Source organism: Taudactylus pleione, unplaced genomic scaffold (assembly GCF_031769625.1).
Source record: "Taudactylus pleione unplaced genomic scaffold, aTauple2 ptg000154l, whole genome shotgun sequence".
In the NCBI taxonomy this organism is placed as follows: Eukaryota; Metazoa; Chordata; class Amphibia; order Anura; family Myobatrachidae; genus Taudactylus; species Taudactylus pleione.
Window position 1 is genome coordinate 31,261,541 of NW_028284556.1, and position 18,522 is coordinate 31,280,062.

The window sequence follows — 18,522 nt, forward strand, 5'->3', positions numbered from 1 at the left end:
TGTACAGCATGGACAGTCAGTCCTGATGTCCATGCTGTCTTCCCTACACCCCCGCCGGTACCAGAACGCCGGGACCGATCCGGGGATGCTGGTGAGCATCTGGGGTCACAGCTAGCGGTGACCCCAGATGTTCCGGACCATGGCCGGATCCAAGGGGGACAAAGGTAAGCAGCGGGGTCCCGCGGTGGGTCCCCGCTGGTCACATGGTCCTAAGTCCCCAGGCAGGGGGCTCCCTGGGGACTGGCTGCAGCGTGGAGCCAGGCGACCAACCTGCGCTTTCCACTACCCCCTGGGACAGCGGACCGCAGCAGAGCGGTAGCGCTGCGGCGTCCCAGGGGTTAAATGCATGCCAGGGGAGCGCGCCTTCCCTGTCTCACAGCCGACGCCTCCCCCGCTGCACACAGCCCTCTCTGCACGCTGCCGACTGGTCCTGTGGCAGCGCTCCTCCCCCAGGCCAGCCTCCTCTCTGCTCCTCGGCGGCCATCTTCTCCAGAACGCATGGTGAACGCTGCTGGAAGCGCTGGACGGAAGCATCGTGGTCTGCGTCCCCCCGCATACCTCTCCTCCGCTGTGGTCAGGTCTGTGTATGCAGCGCTGTGTCCTACCAGGCCCTGTGTCTGCGTAGTTGAGTGATCAGCGCTGTTAGTGCAGGAATTGATTTTCTTTGCATTGTATGTGACTGTGCTAGCGCTGCTGCCTGTAACTTTTCTCTAAACTGTCAGCTTTATTACTGTCCCTGTTCTTTCTGCTAAGCCCTTGCGGTGCGGTGCTGCAGGGTGGTCTCTCGCCTATTTAAGTTATAATTGGTGAGAGAGGTCACATACGTGGTGCCATCATGTCCGAAAGTGATTTTCCCCTCTGGCTACAGTGTACTACGTGTAAAGTACCGTTAGCGGAGGGGGAAGGTAGTGCGGAGGGCCTTTGCCGGCAGTGTTTGTCCATGGCGCGGCCTCTTACGGTTACAGCACCGGTACAGGAGCCGCCCTGGGCTTGTTTCGCTCAGGCGCTTACAGCCTTAGTGGGCCAGTTAGCTCTGCAGCCCGCGTTTACACCGATGGGTTTATCCCAGCAGTCAGTGGTGTCGTCACCCATGCAGGGTTTCCCACGACAATTGGTGGTACCCCACAGTCTCCCTATTTCCCCGCTCCCGGTTTCTCAGGAGCCAGCGTGGGTTAACTCCCTGACGAGTTCTGTACAGCACTTGTCGGATGTGTTGCAAGGGGAGTCTGTGATGCGGCCGCATAAACGGCCGGTGGCGTCTCTGTCGACTCCTTATGAGGATGACGAGGGGACGTCTGATGATGGGGAGATTCTGGATCCTTACGATCAGGAACCTCTCCATACTAAGGACGCTGATGCTAAGTCCAAAGTATATATTCCTGGACTTATTCGGGCGGTCCGCACAGCCTTGGTGATTGAGGACGAAGTTCCCCCAGCAGCTAAATCTAAGTATGCCTTTTTCAAGGATGTGAAGGGCAATGCCACAGTCTTTCCTCTTTCGGGTCAGTTGGTGGACCATTTAGAGGAGGCGTGGAAACAGCCTGGCAAAAGATACCAGCCGCAGAGACGCCTGGCGGTGGCTTATTCGCGGATAATTATTTTGCAAAGTGGGAATCCCCTCCACAGGTGGATTCTCACGTGACCCGTCTTGTCCGTAGTGCCACATTGCCGATGCCATCCATGTCCTCCCTTAAGGATGCTACGGACCGCAAGGTGGAAATCTGCCTGAAGTCCGCTTATTCCCTTGCGGGGGGGCAGCACGGCCGGCTATGGCCATTTGCTGGGTTGCCAGAGCGATGGAGCGCTGGGCGGATTCATTAGAGGCTTCTTTTGATTCCGACTGTCCGGCCGAACAGGCGGAGTTGATTGGCAATCTCCGTGATTCGGCCACCTACATCAACGAGGCAGCCCTAGACATTAGTACTCTGGTGTCTAGGATTTCCTCAGCAGCGGTAGCTGCTCGTCGCACCTTGTGGCTGCGATCCTGGAAGGCGGACGCAGATTCCAAAAAGGGTCTGGAGGCGTTGCCATTTACCGGAGAAGTTCTCTTCGGTCCGGATCTGGATAAGATTGTGGCCACGCTGGCGGCAGCCAAATCGGCTTGTCTCCCGTCGGCCGCTGCTCCTTCTGGTTCTGGACCATCGTCCTTTCGGTCATCTAGGGCCCAGGGCAGGCCCAAACCACAGTCGTTTCCTCGACAGGCTGGTCCTAAGAAATCGGCCAAGCCCCGGAAGCAGGCATGGAGTACCAGACGTCCGGCCCCCAAGCCAGATGACAAGCCTGCGGCCTGACGGTCCGGGCCTCCCTTTGGGGGATCCCAGGGTGGGAGGCCGCCTGCTACAGTTCGCCCAGTGTTGGTCGACCACTACGACAGACACTTGGGTTCTGGAGGTGGTTTCCCACGGATACGCCCTCTCCTTCCGGCACAGACCCCCGGCTCGATCTTCACCACGGGTCTACCATCAGACCGGAACAAGGCTACGGAGCTGCGGAAGGTATTGCACACTATGCTCCAGGCTGGAGTTATAGTGCCTGTTCCATTCTCCCAGAGGGGCCAGGGTTTCTATTCAAATCTATTTTTGGTACAGAAACCCAATGGGTCATATCGTCCGATTCTCAACCTCAAAGCACTCAACAAGTCTTTGCGGGTCCCGAAGTTTCGGATGGAGACCCTACGGTCCATCATTCTGGCGCTGGAACCTGGGGACTACATGGTGTCATTGGACATACAGGACGCTTACCTGCATGTCCCTATTCTTTTGCGCCATCAACAGTTCCTCAGGTTTGCAATCCGCAGCGACCACTTCCAGTTTCAGGCGTTACCTTTTGGCCTGGCGACAGCACCACGTGTTTTCACCAAGGTGATGGCGGTCATGGCGGCTTCTCTGCGGCTGCAGGGAGTCCGCATGTTGCCGTATTTGGACGACCTGTTATTGGTGGCAGGATCTCCAGAGCTCCTGTTACGCCACTTGGACCTGACCATTGCACTGCTGCAACGGCACGGCTGGCTAATCAACTGGCAGAAGTCCACTCTAATCCCGTCTCGGAGGATTCTGCATCTTGGAGCCTTATTGGACTCGGGACAGCAAAGGATCTTCGTGATGGAGGACAAGATCTCTGCTTTACAGTCAAGGGTGCGCAGTTGTCTGCACAGCCGCCGGGTGTCCTTACACTCGGCGATGAGGTTACTGGGCTCCATGGTGTCGGTGTTCGACATGGTGGAATACGCCCAGTTTCACTCCAGACCTCTGCAGCACCTGATCCTGTCCAAGTGGAATGGGCTGCCTCAGTCTCTGAAGTCCCAGACGATTGTGCTCACCCCGGAGGTTCGCCTGTCCCTTGCGTGGTGGTTACAGATGACCCACCTCAACAAGGGACGTCCGTTCTGGGTTCCAAATTGGGTCCTGTTGACAACGGACGCCAGTCTTCGGGGCTGGGGAGCAGTTTCGGGTCCACACTTGTTCCAGGGCAGGTGGACGCCGACAGAAGCGGAGCTTCCAATAAATATCTTGGAACTCCGTGCGGTCTTCAATGCTCTCCAGCAGGCACAGCGGTTTCTCCAGGGTCACCCGGTGCAGGTCCAGTCGGACAACGCTACCACCGTGGCCTACATAAACAGGCAAGGAGGAACTCGCAGTCGGGCGGCTCTCGTAGAGGTCTCTCGGATCCTGGTTTGGGCGGACCGCAATCTTCCGGCCATATCAGCGGTCTTCATCTCGGGAGTGCTAAATTGGGAGGCGGACTTTCTAAGTCGCCAGGACGTTCATCCGGGGGAATGGTCCCTGCACCCGGACGTTTTTCAACTACTGGTGGACAGGTGTGGTCTTCCAGAAATCGACCTCATGGCGTCCCGGCACAACAACAAGTTGCCGGTGTACGGGTCTCGCACAAGAGACGAAGGGGCGTCTCTGGTGGATGCTCTGTCCGTCCGGTGGACGTTCCGGTTCGCATACCTGTTCCCTCCAGTCTCCCTTCTTCCACGGGTAATCCGGAAATTCAAACAGGAAGGAGGGACGCTCCTGTTGATAGCTCCCGCGTGGCCCAGACGGCACTGGTTCTCAGACCTTCAGGGTCTGTCCGTGGACAGTCCTCTGCGGTTGCCGCTACGACCGGACCTTCTGTCTCAGGGTCCTTGCCTTCACCCGGACCTGACTCGGCTGTCTTTGACGGCGTGGCTGTTGAGACCGCCATACTGAGGTCCCGGGGGTTTTCCAGCTCTGTGGTGCGTACCATGTTACGAGCTCGGAAACCGTCTTCCGCGAGGATATACCATCGCGTGTGGCATACGTTCTTCCAGTGGTGTCGACCGAGAGGTTATGCACCGCGGGAGTTTCGTCTGTCTCGGATTCTCGCCTTCCTGCAAGCGGGACTAGATCATGGGCTTCGCCTTGCTTCTTTGAAGGTACAGGTTTCGGCCTGTCTGGTTTCACCGTAGGATTGCTACAATCCCGGATGTGCGCACCTTTATGCAGGGTGTTCTCCGCATTCAGCCGCCCTTTGTTCCACCTGTGGCGCCTTGGGATTTGGCTGTGGTCCTGAGGGCTCTCCAAGGACCGCCGTTTGAACCACTGGGCTCAGTGGATCTTAAATGGCTAACAGCTAAGACTGTTTTCCTTCTGGCCATTGCTTCGGCCAGACGTGTTTCTGAGTTAGGGGCTCTTTCTTGTAGACCCCCTTTCTTGGTTTTTCATGGGAACAGGGCAGTGCTCCGCACTCGGCCCGAGTTTCTTCCCAAAGTTGTTTCCCACTTTCATGTTAATGAGGAAATAGTTGTTCCGGCCTTTAACTCACCGGGTCTTTCTGTGGGTGAGGCCTCTTTGGATGTTCTGCGGGCCTTAAGGACTTATGTTGACCGCAGTTCTTCGTTTAGGAAGTCGGACGCTTTGTTTGTCCTCTATGGCTTCCATAAAAAGGGTTGGCCTGCTTCAAAGCAAACTTTGGAAGTCTGGATCCGTATGGCTATTTCTGAAGCTTATCTTCATGAAGGCCTACCGGTCCCTCCTTCTCTGAAGGCTCATTCCACTAGGTCTGTGGGTCCTTCGTGGGCAGCTCGACGTGGTGCCTCGGCAGTTCAGATCTGCAAGGCTGCTACGTGGTCCTCTGTCCATACCTTCGTGAGGTATTACAGGTTTGACACCTTCGCCTCTCAGGATGCTTCCTTCGGGCGGCGGATTCTCCTTTCTGCACAGGAGCGTCCCCACCCTTAAAGGATACTGCTTTGGGACATCCCCAAGGTATCCTGTGGATACCCTATGGACCCTGAAGTAGAAAATATGAGATATGGTAAGAACTTACCCTTGTTATCTCTATTTCTACGAAGTCCATAGGGTTCCACAGGACTCCCGCCCTGTCGCACCTGTGCTGCAGATGGGCTTTGCTCTGGTCACTGGTTTTCCGTCTCCCTCTGGTGAGAATGTGATTCTTGTATGTGTCCAGATCTTTTTTCTCTCTCTTCCTTCTCCTCCTCCGGCCTATGGCTTGATAACTAACTGAGGTGCCTTGGCTCGGGGGCGGGGTATAGGAGGGGGACCCTAGTGCCTCCTGGGAGGCTGAAAAGCATAACTCTATGGTGCCCAGCGACTGACGTCACACCTATACCCCAAGGTATCCTGTGGAACCCTATGGACTTCGTAGAAATAGAGATAACAAGGGTAAGTTCTTACCATATCTCATATTTTTTCCTGCCAGTACAGGTACGGACTGTCTGACATGCCTACTTGGATGCTGTCACCGATGTAATCCTTTAACAGACAGACGCACGCTTGTCGCTGCTGCTTTGAGGATGCAAGTGCGGCTACAGCCCACACAATTCACAAAGACATAAAAAAAAAGAAGAATATTTTTATTGTTTGTGGAGCGCACTTTGAGGGTTGCACCACCCTTTAACAGACAGACGCACGCTTGTCGCTGCTGCTTTGAGGATGCAAGTGCGGCTACAGCCCACACAATTCACAAAGACAGAAAAAAAAAGAAGAATATTTTTATTGTTTGTGTAGCACACTTTGAGGGTGTCACCACCCTTTAACAGACAGACGCACGCTTGTCGCTGCTGCTTTGAAGATGCAAGTGCGGCTACAGCCCACACAATTCACAAAGACAGAAAAAAAAAGAAGAATATTTTTATTGTTTGTGTAGCACACTTTGAGGGTGTCACCACCCTTTAACAGACAGATGCACGCTTGTCGCTGCTGCTTTGAGGATGCAAGTGCGGCTACAGCCCACACAATTCACAAAGACAGAAAAAAAAGAACAATATTTTTATTGTTTGTGTAGCACACTTTGAGGGTGTCACCACCCTTTAACAGACAGACGCACGCTTGTCGCTGCTGCTTTGAGGACAGTATCATATGCAGTGACAGTAGACTTGTCAGAAATTGTTGGCACGTCCTTCAGTCCGGACCAGATGTCCAAACCAGCCCTTGACTTATGACACAGGCGCACGCTTGGCGCTGCTACTATGTTGATGCACGTGCGGCTACATCGCACACAAGTCACAAACACATTAAAAAAATAGTTTTTTATTTTTTGGAGCACTTTGAGGGTTACACCACCCTTTAACAGACAGACGCACGCTTGTCGCTGCTGCTTTGAGGATGCAAGTGCGGCTACAGTCCACACAATTCACAAAGACAGAAAAAAGAAGAATATTTTTATTGTTTGTGTAGCACACTTTGAGGGTGTCACCACCCTTTAACAGACAGACGCACGCTTGTCACTGCTGCTTTGAGGATGCAAGTGCGGCTACAGCCCACACAAGTCACAAACACATTAAAAAAATAGTTGTTTTTTTTTTGGAGCACTTTGAGAGTTACACCACCCTTTAACAGACAGACGCACGCTTGTCGCTGCTGCTTTGAGGATGCAAGTGCGGCTACAGCCCACACAATTCACAAAGACAGAAAAAAAAAGAACAATGTTTTTATTGTTTGTGTAGCACACTTTGAGGGTGTCACCACCCTTTAACAGACAGACGCACGCTTGTCGCTGCTGCTTTAATTATGCAGGTGTGGCTACAGCCCACACATTTCACAAAGACAGTAAAAAAAGACCAATATTTTTATTGTTTGTGTAGCACACTTTGAGGGTGTCACCACCCTTTAACAGACAGACGCACGCTTGTCGCTGCTGCTTTAAGGATGCGGGTGCGGCTACAGCCCACACATTTCACAAAGACAGAAAGAAAAAGAACAATATTTTTATTGTTTGTGTAGCACACTTTGAGGGTGTCACCACCCTTTAACAGACAGACGCACGCTTGTCGCTGCTGCTTTAAGGATGCAGGTGCGGCTACAGCCCACACATTTCACAAAGACCGAAAAAAAAAGAACAATATTTTTATTGTTTGTGTAGCACACTTTGAGGGTGTCACCACCCTTTAACAGACAGACGCACGCTTGTCGCTGCTGCTCTGAGGATGCAGGTGGAATCTAGACGGGATTTGGAACCGGGGACACACTACCTCCATCAATTGTCTAAATCCCACTGCACTAATGGCGGATACTGGACGCACGTCTAACACCAACATAGCAGTCAAGGCCTCAGTTATACGTTTTGCTTCAGGATGACTGCTGTCGTACTTCATCCTCATCGCTAGGGACTGTTGGAGGGTCAATTGTTTAGTAAAAGTAGTGATGTTCCTACTTCCTCTCTGGGATGATGAACAACTCCCAGCAGCAGCAACAGCACTAGGAGGAAGTGGTTCTTGATCTTTCCCTATTTTATTTTTATCGGAGAAAGTTTGGTCCTCCATTTATGTTATATTGATATATACGTGCGGCTAAAGCGCACACAAACACAGAAAATATTTTTTTATTTTTGCTGGAGAGTAGTGCACTTTGTGGGTTACACCACCCTTTAAGAAATGAGCCAGCCGGCTCTTTACTTATGGGACACAGGCGCACGCTTGGCGCTGCTCCTTTGTTGATGCACGTGCAGCCACAGTGTACACAAGTCACAAACACAGAAAATATTTTTTTTTTTGGTTTGGACTGGAGTGTACTTTGGGGGTTACAGCACCCTTTAACGGTCAAGCCAGCCGGCCCTTTACTTATGACACAGGCGCACGCTTGGCACTACTTTGTTGATGCACGTGCGGCTACTGCGCACACAATTCACAAACACAGAAAATATATAATTTTTTAGTTTGGACTGGAGTGTACTTTGGGGGATACAGCACCCTTTAACGGTCAAGCCAGCCGGCCCTTTACTTATGACACAGGCGCACGCTTGGCACTACTTTGTTGATGCACGTGCGGCTACTGCGCACACAATTCACAAACACAGAAAATAATTTTTTTTTTGGTTTGGACTGGAGTATACTTTGGGGGTTACAGCACCCTTTAACGGTCAAGCCAGCCGGCCCTTTACTTATGACACAGGCGCACGCTTGGCACTACTTTGTTGATGCACGTGCGGCTACTGCGCACACAATTCACAAACACAGAAAATAATTTTTTTTTTGGTTTGGACTGGAGTGTACTTTGGGGGTTACAGCACCCTTTAACGGTCAAGCCAGCCGGCCCTTTACTTATGACACAGGCGCACGCTTGGCACTACTTTGTTGATGCACGTGTGGCTACTGCGCACACAATTCACAAACACAGAAAATTATTTTTTTTTTGGTTTGGACTGGAGTGTACTTTGGGGGTTACAGCACCCTTTAACGGTCAAGCCAGCCGGCCCTTTACTTATGACACAGGCGCACGCTTGGCACTACTTTGTTGATGCACGTGCGGCTACTGCGCACACAATTCACAAACACACAAAAAATATTATTTTTTTAGCACTTGGGGGGAGCACCCCTGATGGACAGAGCACCCCCTGGACAACACTACAGCACCCCTTTAGGACTGGGACACTGCACAGGACTTTTGAGTGGACACAGCCCCTATGGAGAACTGACTGCACAACACAGTCCAGCAAGCCCCTATGGACTTTGAAGTAGTGGACACAGCCCCTATTAACAACAGCAGCACAGCACAACACAGCCAGCCCCTATGGACTTTGAAGTAGTGGACAACAGCAGCACAGCGCAGCACAGCACAACACTACTCTGCACTACACTACACTACACAGCCCAGCCAGCCCTAACTCCCACCCTCCCTCTTCACTGTCCACAGCCGAGTGAGAAAATGGCGCCGACTCGGGTACCTTATATAGGTTCCAAAACCCGCGAGACTCGGAAGGCGGGATGATGACGTTTTGCCTCGATTTCAGATCCGAGTCAGGCGGGAAAAGTCGAGCCTGACTCGGATCTGCCTCGGATCGGGGGGGCTCGGGGGGGTTCGGATTTCAGAAATCCGAACCCGCTCACCCCTACTTGTATCTGTGTGCGACTGAGTCTGAATCTGTACACTAAGTGCCACCATGCAGCAGCCACAGTTTGTTTCCACGCCAAGTTCCATTGTGCTTCATTTACAGATTCAGACTCCATCGCACACAGATATACAAGTGTCACATTTTAAATCAATGCGTGCAGTCTCATGAAGCATCAGATTTTGATTACAATGCATTTTCGGGCCAAAAAGACGCAAAAAAAAGTCTACGCCACTCGGAGCGGCTCACTTGCGCAAGGGGTCTTGCGCCACATGGCATATTGAGACTAGGGGGTATATTTACTAAAGTGCGGGTTATTAGAAGTGGAGTTGTTGCCCATAGCAACCCATCAAATTCTAGCTATTATCTTCTAGAAGGTGGTAGATTAATGATTAGTAGAATCTGAATGGTTGCTATTTGCAACAACTGCACTTCTATAAACCCGCAATTTAGTAAATATACCCCTAGGTGTATTAGGACACTTTGTAACCAAAGCAAATAAATAGAGCTGTGTTGCATGTTTTACAGTATTGGTCATTTTGGATGTAGTCTATGGAGGTGATTCATTTGGGCGCGAGGTTTAGTGAGGTAAAGTCCTTGCACCCTTCTTTGGATTACCAAGGGTATGCACGGTCCCGATACCCGCGGTACCCAATGAAAAAAAAAAGTGGTCGCAGGGTTTTTAGACCTGAAAACTCTGCGGTGGGTAAAAAAGAAAAAAATTATACTCACCTATCTGGGGGTGTCAGGTGGTCTCTCCTCCATCTTGTCACTGAGGAGGGGGCTGCTGGGAGATGTAGTTCTCTATACACTTACATGGGGAGGAGTGGGGGTCACTCACACATACACTCATGCACACACTCACTCATACACACTTGTAAACACTCACACATACTCACTAAGCTTCAGAAGACCCAGCTCCTGACATTGGATGCAGTAGGCACTGCTTTGGAAGGTGAGTAATTAAGGACTAATTAAGCTAATTGGAAACTGCCACCGATGCCCCAGAGCAAGTCCTGAATATTTTTCTTAAAATTAACGATTTTAGTAAAAACACTGCACAACAATGAAAATGTTTCCGATGTGAAAATAGTTGCTTCTAATTGATTACAGCATGCAAAGAATGAATATGACATTTAAAACTCTCAGCTCTGAGTTCCGAGATATAGCCCATTCATGACGATGTAAGGGTATTCCTAGGGAAGTGTGCAGAATGGAGAGAATCGAACCAGCAATCTGCGTTCCGTGCAGAGGGAGCGGGGCCTAATGACCCAGTTAAATTAATCAGTTATTTGTCCCCTCCCCTATTCAAATATATATGCGATTCACAGGATTACCCACACAAGATAACTGTGGTGCACTGAGTGACAAGCATAGTGAGCGATTCCACCTAGACATTTCAGCAATGGAACAAAGATATCAGGGTAGGTGAATCACTACTGTTGGACAGTGACAAGAGATGCCCCAGAAGAGGAGTACAAGCGACAAGCAAAGAGAAAGCACCCCCATGAATAGGCCACTATATTAGATGGTAGTTTCGTATGCTGTATGTTTGTTTCATTTTGTGTTCTTATTTGTGATTGATTGAATTAAAACAACTGTTATTTATTTTCTATCAAGAAAATATCAGATTATTTTAAAATAGCTTTTCACTATAACTATATTACTAATGTACATACAGTATAGTGCAAGTAGTGTAGCTCAAAAAATAGAGCTAGTAAAAACATTCTGAAATCATTTTAATTTTTCTTGACCTCAAATTAGTAATGTATGACTATTTTTAGAAAGGAAACAAATTAAAAGTATTAATTTGTTGTACAGTGAAATCAGACTTGCTCTGGAGATGCGAGAAAAACGACGCTGTGCATTCTATAAAAATCACCACATCCTATTTTCAGTCATCTAATTGAATAGCAGAAACCCACGCCGCTGGGTTTTTAAATATCCCGCCTGCAATTGTATTCCCCCCTGTGTGAAAGCTTCAAAATACATCTCGATTTCTAGAGTTACTATAATTAGCAGCTAATTACACTATAGACTCAGGGGCATCTTAAGAGAGGAGGGGGTCCGTGTGCACTCCCTGTGCGGGGCCCCCACCTCTCTCCCCGGTGGCCGGCAGCCGACTGACGCGGCTAGCCAGCCACCGGAGCCTTAGTAGACTCCGGGCACTAGAGTGTGCCTGGAGTCTACTACGCATGCGCAGAACGCCGGAAAAATGGCTGCGGTGGCCATTTTCCGGTGTTCTGAGTAGCGCAGACACCCGACAAGGGACCACGGACAGGTAAGTCTAAAATCATTTGGGTGCGGTGCGGGGCCCCCCTGGACCCGGGGGGCCCGTGTGCCCCGCACACACTGCACCCATTATATATACGCCACTGTATAGACTCTTGCATGTCTGAGCAAGTTCACCTTGGATCTCAGAGACGGTCTGCTGATATTTACAAAAGGATCTGATACATTTTATTTTATAGAGAGCAATACTTTGAGTAAAGAGTCAACTTCTATTTGAAAATAATATTTTAATCAAAGGAGATCACAGCATGAACTTCAAAAATCCTTGATGGAAATATAAACAAGAAAAGATCATGGGCTTATCGGCTTAAATGAATCTTGCATTTAAAAGACATTAAAATTGTTCATGGGAAGAGGTTTCTAATAATTTCAAGTGTATTGTGTAATCTGCCTTGAGGGTTATTAGGCCCAGCAAATTCCCCCCACCCCCCAAAAAAAAGTATATAGTGTTTTGCCATAAAACAAAATATATTTTCTCCCTAACAGATAATGAAACCGACGATATGTAACTGCTTGAATAAAATGTTAGTATTTTAGAAACTGATCTACAGAAAGGATGTGATCCATACATGAAAAATATGTATACATTTGCAAATTTACATTTTTAACTGCACTTCTATTATTTCCATTTTACGCAAAACTAGTAAACCTAAAAAAGCATGGGATTTAGGGCCTGATTCAGCAGTGCACACTGAACGCAGATTCCTAATGGTCGGGAATCTGCGCAGACGCCTGACCTGTACTGCGCATGTGCAGTACGGGTCCTGCTTGTTCGCACGCAGACTGGCTGCAGATTGTCAGTGATTGACAGTCTGCTGCTGTTTGGTGGCAGGGAGGGGGGGCGAAAGAGATGGCCATTGGAGAGGTGTCCATCTATGGTTCCATCGGTTACCATCGATGGCACACAAAAAAACATCTATGGTGAACCATCGATGGTTTGCATCCCTCGATGGCCAGAATAGGACTTTACAGTGCCTTGGGTGCAGACTCCACTTTAAATGGTTGACGGGCGAGCACTGTCTGCTTTTATTTATAAGCTAGTGAACAGAAAGCACAAAGAGAGCCACACAATGGGTGCTGTGAAATACATTGCTTTGCACTCTGCTCGGAACACCAGGAAGCAAGACATCAGTACAGCGTGTTCTGTAAATGAATAACATATTTTTACCACAAAGGTGGCTGAGCCAGACAATATGATTCCAGGACCATTGCTTGAAAGAAATATCTGACTCTGCCTGATATAGAAAAAGCTTTAACTGGTAGCATGATGGATTTGCCTGTGTTATTAGATTTAGGTCACTGAGGGACCTAAATACCCAATAGTGACAGGTTGTCTAAGAGACAGACGAAAAACACATTTACAGTAAATTATATAGTTGTGTTGATAGATCGCTTTTAATAACCAATCAAGCTGTTATGTTAGCACATTGCATGTACTATAAATAGATATTCCATTCAGTATGAGCGGGTTTACTTTGGTAAGTGGTTTTGATCGAGATTTTTACGATTATTACACACAATTATTATTTTGTTGACATAGATTTGATTGTTACTTTTCATGTGATATCTTAATTCAAGGTGAATTAGCCATGTCTGCTTCCAAACTGAATGCTGATTGTATGCCAGTAAAGCATATATACTGCCTATGTGACCTCCTAAATCTAAATGAATGCTGATTGTATGCCAGGAAAGCATATATATGGCCTATGTGATCTCCTAAATCTAAATGAATGCTGATTGTATGCCAGTAAAGCATATTCAGTATGTGTCCTCCTAAATCTGAATGAATGCTGATTGTATGCCAGTAAAGCATATACGGCCTATGTGACCTCCTAAATCTGAATGAATGCTGATTGTATGCCATTAAAGCATATGCAGTATGTGACCGCCTAAATCTGAATGAATGCTGATTATATGCCAGTAAAGCATATGCGGTAAATGTGACCTCTTAAATCTGAATGAATTGTCCTGAATACAGTACATGTATTAAATTGTAATGATAAACCTGTTTGTAGTGGGACACAAACATTACTTGGAAATAGATGCTAATTATTGCCTGTCATAGCGGACGCAGCTATGTGATCGCAACACCCCTATACATTTCCTTTTGCAAGTAACCGTCATCATTATCAGTGATCATTTGCACAAGCCCTGTCCTTGGTGAAAGAGTTTAGTCTGAAATCATCCAGATCTCTGCATACGCACAACTAGGAATAGGCCGCAGTTCTGTGTCCACATTCATGGCATAGCTCAACTATATGCGAACGCCCCGTTTTCAACCAGTTACATTCATTTATCTGCAAGTGGAGATGTTGTCAGCTTCGAATCATACCATCAAGCCCTTGGGCAGATCCACTTCACTAGGTAGTTAGGCGGCATGATAGGTCAACTCTGACGGGAGTCCAGTGAGACACCCTCCCCACTCTGAAATTCTGTACTCTCTTAGAAAAGTTGGCAAGCAGGATCTGAAAAGCCTGCAGATCCGTAGAAATGCGGATGTCATCTGCATAATGCATAAAAATTGCAGATATGGCCACACACTGAATCAGGACCGTAAAGTGTGTCCTTTAATTAACTATGTTCCTGACATCTCCAGCAGGGACGGGAAGCTGCCCTGCAGGGGCTGTTTCAACTGTAAAGTTTTAAGGCCAGACAACTGCCTGCACCTGCCCTCTGCGTATATATGTACCTAGTGAGGTAGTCAGAGGATCTATACAACTGCTCTGATTGTTTTTCCGCATGGTTAAGGTATCGTGGCTATTAAATAAATGTCTAACTCAAGAGTTATCAGAGATATCTCATGTGTTAGGCAAATTAACGATGCAAACTGCTGACCCCATTATTCTCTTAAGGAATGACGTCTGGGCCAAGTTACTAAGCTTCGATTTGTTCTATGAAGGCTGCAAAGCCTGGATGTGATAGCTATTACTTTACTGCAAACCTCTTTGCCGCTGTTCTGGCAAGGGTATTTGTTAAATACCAATAATGATTAAATTCTTATTGCTGCAGTATATGCAGCCACTTTTCTGAGCACCCACTGTCACCAATGATAAATAAACCCCTGTATCGTCTAAGAAAATATAAAAAAAAATTAGCTTTAATTCTACTCTGTGTTCCTCTAAATCTCTGCAGTTGTTGTCTCTTGCTTTATTTCCTACCTGTTTTAAAAATATCTAATTTTAAAAATTCTGCATATGTGTTACTGATCAGTCACTTTGCTGAAATGTAACTATGAAAGTTTTCTGTATTCAAAGTAAGGAAATGACCTGGCATCAAGACTCTTGCCCTGCTCAACCACTTGCTTTTCATTGTTGAAGTATAGTGATTTATGTTTTCCCTAGACCTGTCAAATGCCATTTCCATAATAGAGTGACAATTTTAATTTAATGCTGACACCAATCCAAGTCAGACCGCCTAGTTGATGAACAGACACAGTGTGTTCCAGACACTCTCACTCTCGCCGTGACAGCGTGCCAGAGTAGTGCTTCCTTTTCCAGTAGAAGTCTGAATATTCCTAGAGGAACTTGTCATTGTGAATGACGTTAACTTAAAATGTACTTTTTTCATGGCATCAGTAAAATAACCTGTCTCATTCGTTTTTTATTAAGGAAATGTTTTAAGTCTGTGTTTGAACATTGCAAGCAATGTTTATACCACATTACGCACGTCCTGTCTTGATGCTCAACTGTTCTCACATAACTTGTACATTCATGAATTTTATGTTTTGTTTTTTTTATTCTGTTTATTTGTCACTTGCCTGTCAGGCTTTACAGAACTTGTGAGGCCTTATAAATAATCTTTGATGATAATGATTAACCTTAGATTTCTCCATCAATAATAGATGTCATGTGTTATTGTTTAAAATATATTTAGGGGATGTAAATGTATGTTGCAGAGGTAACAATATAAAAGAGGTGTATGAGACCAACTATATGTTTACTTGCATCTTAAGTTAGATGTTATAGTTAAATGTCACTCATATACTGTAGGATATACCACTTGTAACTAAAAACTAAGGGTTGCCTTATCTTATACATTCCAAAATAACCTAATGGCAGAAATGACTCCATAAAATTGGTTAAATAAATACCTTTATTTATTAAATTACATTAAAAACTCTTACAAGAAAGAGAACAAATATAATTTTAGCGTGGCATTTTCTGTAAGCAATAACACAGGATCACAATTGAAGGAGTTTTTACCTCTGTCTTTTAAATCCTCAATTTGTCAGACTTTGGCAGGAGACTGCTGAGATGGTTTGGATGAGAATGATTATGTGTAGATCAGGACATTAATATGGTAATGGCAAGTTCCGAAATACTTACACCTTATTATATATTTTATTGTGACAGCGGACCCTTATTATTTGCTTACAGAAGATGCCTTGATAAAATTATGTTGGTGAGCAGCTAGGTTATTGCTGAGCCTGATGAGATTATTTTAATAATGCAGATTCTCATTTTTATGTAAGATATGCCACCTAACGTTACAGCTTCTATTTTTCCTATATTTCATCTTATTTCCATATAGAAAATGTTAAACTATTTTTCTGTTTAACATACACCCAAATACATTTTTTATAAATTAGCAAAATCTAGTAAAAGTTAAAAAAGTAAAACTACAGTAACTTTCAAAATGTTGCAACAAGGGCGAACAATGCAGAATTATGTTGTGAAAAAGACCAGCGTGACTTTGAATTTTGCTTTGTCTTAAAGTATTGACAGTAGTGGAGCAGTAAACTGACAAAGCATACTGATATGCACAATAACTTGTACAGTATGGGATAATGTTGCTTTTCATTCTTTTTTTATATACTGTAGCTTGGCTTCCTTGATACAATTCCTTCACATACAATTTTTTTTTTACCATGAGCCATTCAAAATAATACAGGGTAGATTCCTGCAAGGTAAAGCTGATGAAATGTGATGCAATCCAGTTGCATGCTTGGATCACCAACTTTCCAGACTTGCAAGCATTTGACCACAGATCTAACTGTTCAGGCACCATAAACGGATTTGGTCGTCTGATAATCTTCATTGGTATATGTTTGTGGGGTCTGGACTAGCCTACGGAGATTATTGGCCAAACCAATTTACAGTCCTTACTTATAATGTCCAATTTAAGTATAATATATCTTGATTTATCACCATCTGTATGTGCCATGACCTTCCCAACTTAACATAAATCCTTAACTTCCTCTTGTAATATAAAAAATAGGAAAGCAGGTGCATGATAGACACATGACACCACTAGGGGAGATCAGAGCTGAAAATTAAACTATACTGTTTTTTTTCTAGTGGATCTTCTAGAACTGAGCACCACCCACAATATATTTAAAGAGCATGAACTCAATCAAAACCAACAACTATTATCTGTCCCTGAAATCATCACCATACTCACCACCATCTACAGTGGCCTTGAAGACAAGAACAATGAACTAGTTAATGTGCCTCTCTGCATCGACATGTGTCTGAACTGGCTGCTTAACGTATATGACACGTAAGTTACATCATCATTGATTTCCTTCCAGGTCACACAGTCTGAGTGTCATAAATGATAGCAATCATTACGACATGTACTGCTTGGAATAAAATACTGACAAATGTCCCTATGCTGTCATGAAGGGAGTTATGTGCCTAATAGAGGCTATAATATAGGGCGATATCTGTGTAGTAATGTAAGTCGCTATTTATTGTCATACATTATTTAAGGTGCAATAATATTGCTATAAAATTAAAATAGTAAAAATGTTGATGGGGTTGTACTTTAGCAGTATTCCCCTATATTGTACCATATACAACATGCTACAAAGAGCAAGTCCTGCTGACATGTGTACCTATACATTATTTAAAAATGCTGGCAAGGATGTACATATAGAGAATAATATTGTTGTTTTACAGTTAATATGGTTTCTGCTGACATGTAGTAGGTAGCAATTAGAATAGTTATAATACGCATATGCTACTGCCAGGTTGTCAATATCAGCCTGTGTTTCTAGCAATGGGATCCATATCTACAGTATTTTCCAAATTTTGTGATCTGCCCTTCAGGAAATCAAGGGAAAGGAAGGTCCAGGTGGGAGTGAACGCTGACATGTCGCTATAAATCACATCATCTCATTACCACCCCTATGCCGTAATACCTAAATTCACTGCATAATGTCACAGTAAGGAGGACATAATGGTGTGATTCATAGCAAATATGTCATGACCCCCCCCAAAAAAATAGAACAATGTGGTGGGATGCGAATGTGAGAGGGTTGCCCACTTCAGGAGAACTTCCCCAATTTGAGAGAGAAGGCAAATATTGCCATTTAATCTGGTTCCTAGACACCCAGGGCCTTGTCATTCATAGGAAGGGGTGATTTTTTTTTCTCAGGTGCTGTGCTGCTCCCTGACAGGCATAATGAAGTGACAAACTAGCTTTCCTCTTAATCACTTAACTGACGTGGTCATATGGGATGCGAATGCAGCCAGCTGTGCTTCAGAACGGATCTTCCCTGACTCCCTGGACTCTCCTGCAGACCCGGCAATCTCTGACCGGTTTTGCTTAAAAAAATCATCAGTTAAGTGGTTAAAGTGCAATGGATGCCTATATAAATGCTGTCCTCCAATGCCGGGAGTCAGGTAGTCAACAGTGTGTATCATGCCAGACATATTCTTGGAGATTTGTTCTGTAACAGATGGGCTGTCAACACTTGGTTAACAGTCTATCTTATAGAACATCACTATAATTGAGGAGGCAGCCTGAAGACTGAACACTGTGGAGAAGGTGGTCATTTTCTATGCCTTGGGTGCAGTATATATTAGAACTATCCTGAACTCAAAATACTGCTAAAGTCATTTCAGCACCGTACATTCTACCTCTGGTATCTGTTTTGAACTAGTCAAATGCACCTAATATAGACTGTGGTCA

General features: G+C 46.0%; 1 protein-coding gene across 4 annotated transcripts in view; it reads left to right on the top strand.

Annotated features, from left to right (window-relative positions):
• The window catches only part of UTRN (utrophin), a 764,396-nt gene that overhangs the window by 658,416 nt on the left and 87,458 nt on the right, over positions 1–18,522 (top strand). For all 4 annotated transcript variants that reach the window (XM_088474412.1, XM_088474409.1, XM_088474411.1 and 1 more), the window contains one exon: positions 16,905–17,106. In XM_088474412.1, the coding sequence (XP_088330538.1) occupies positions 16,905–17,106 (202 nt within the window). The remainder of the gene's footprint in view (positions 1–16,904; positions 17,107–18,522) is intronic.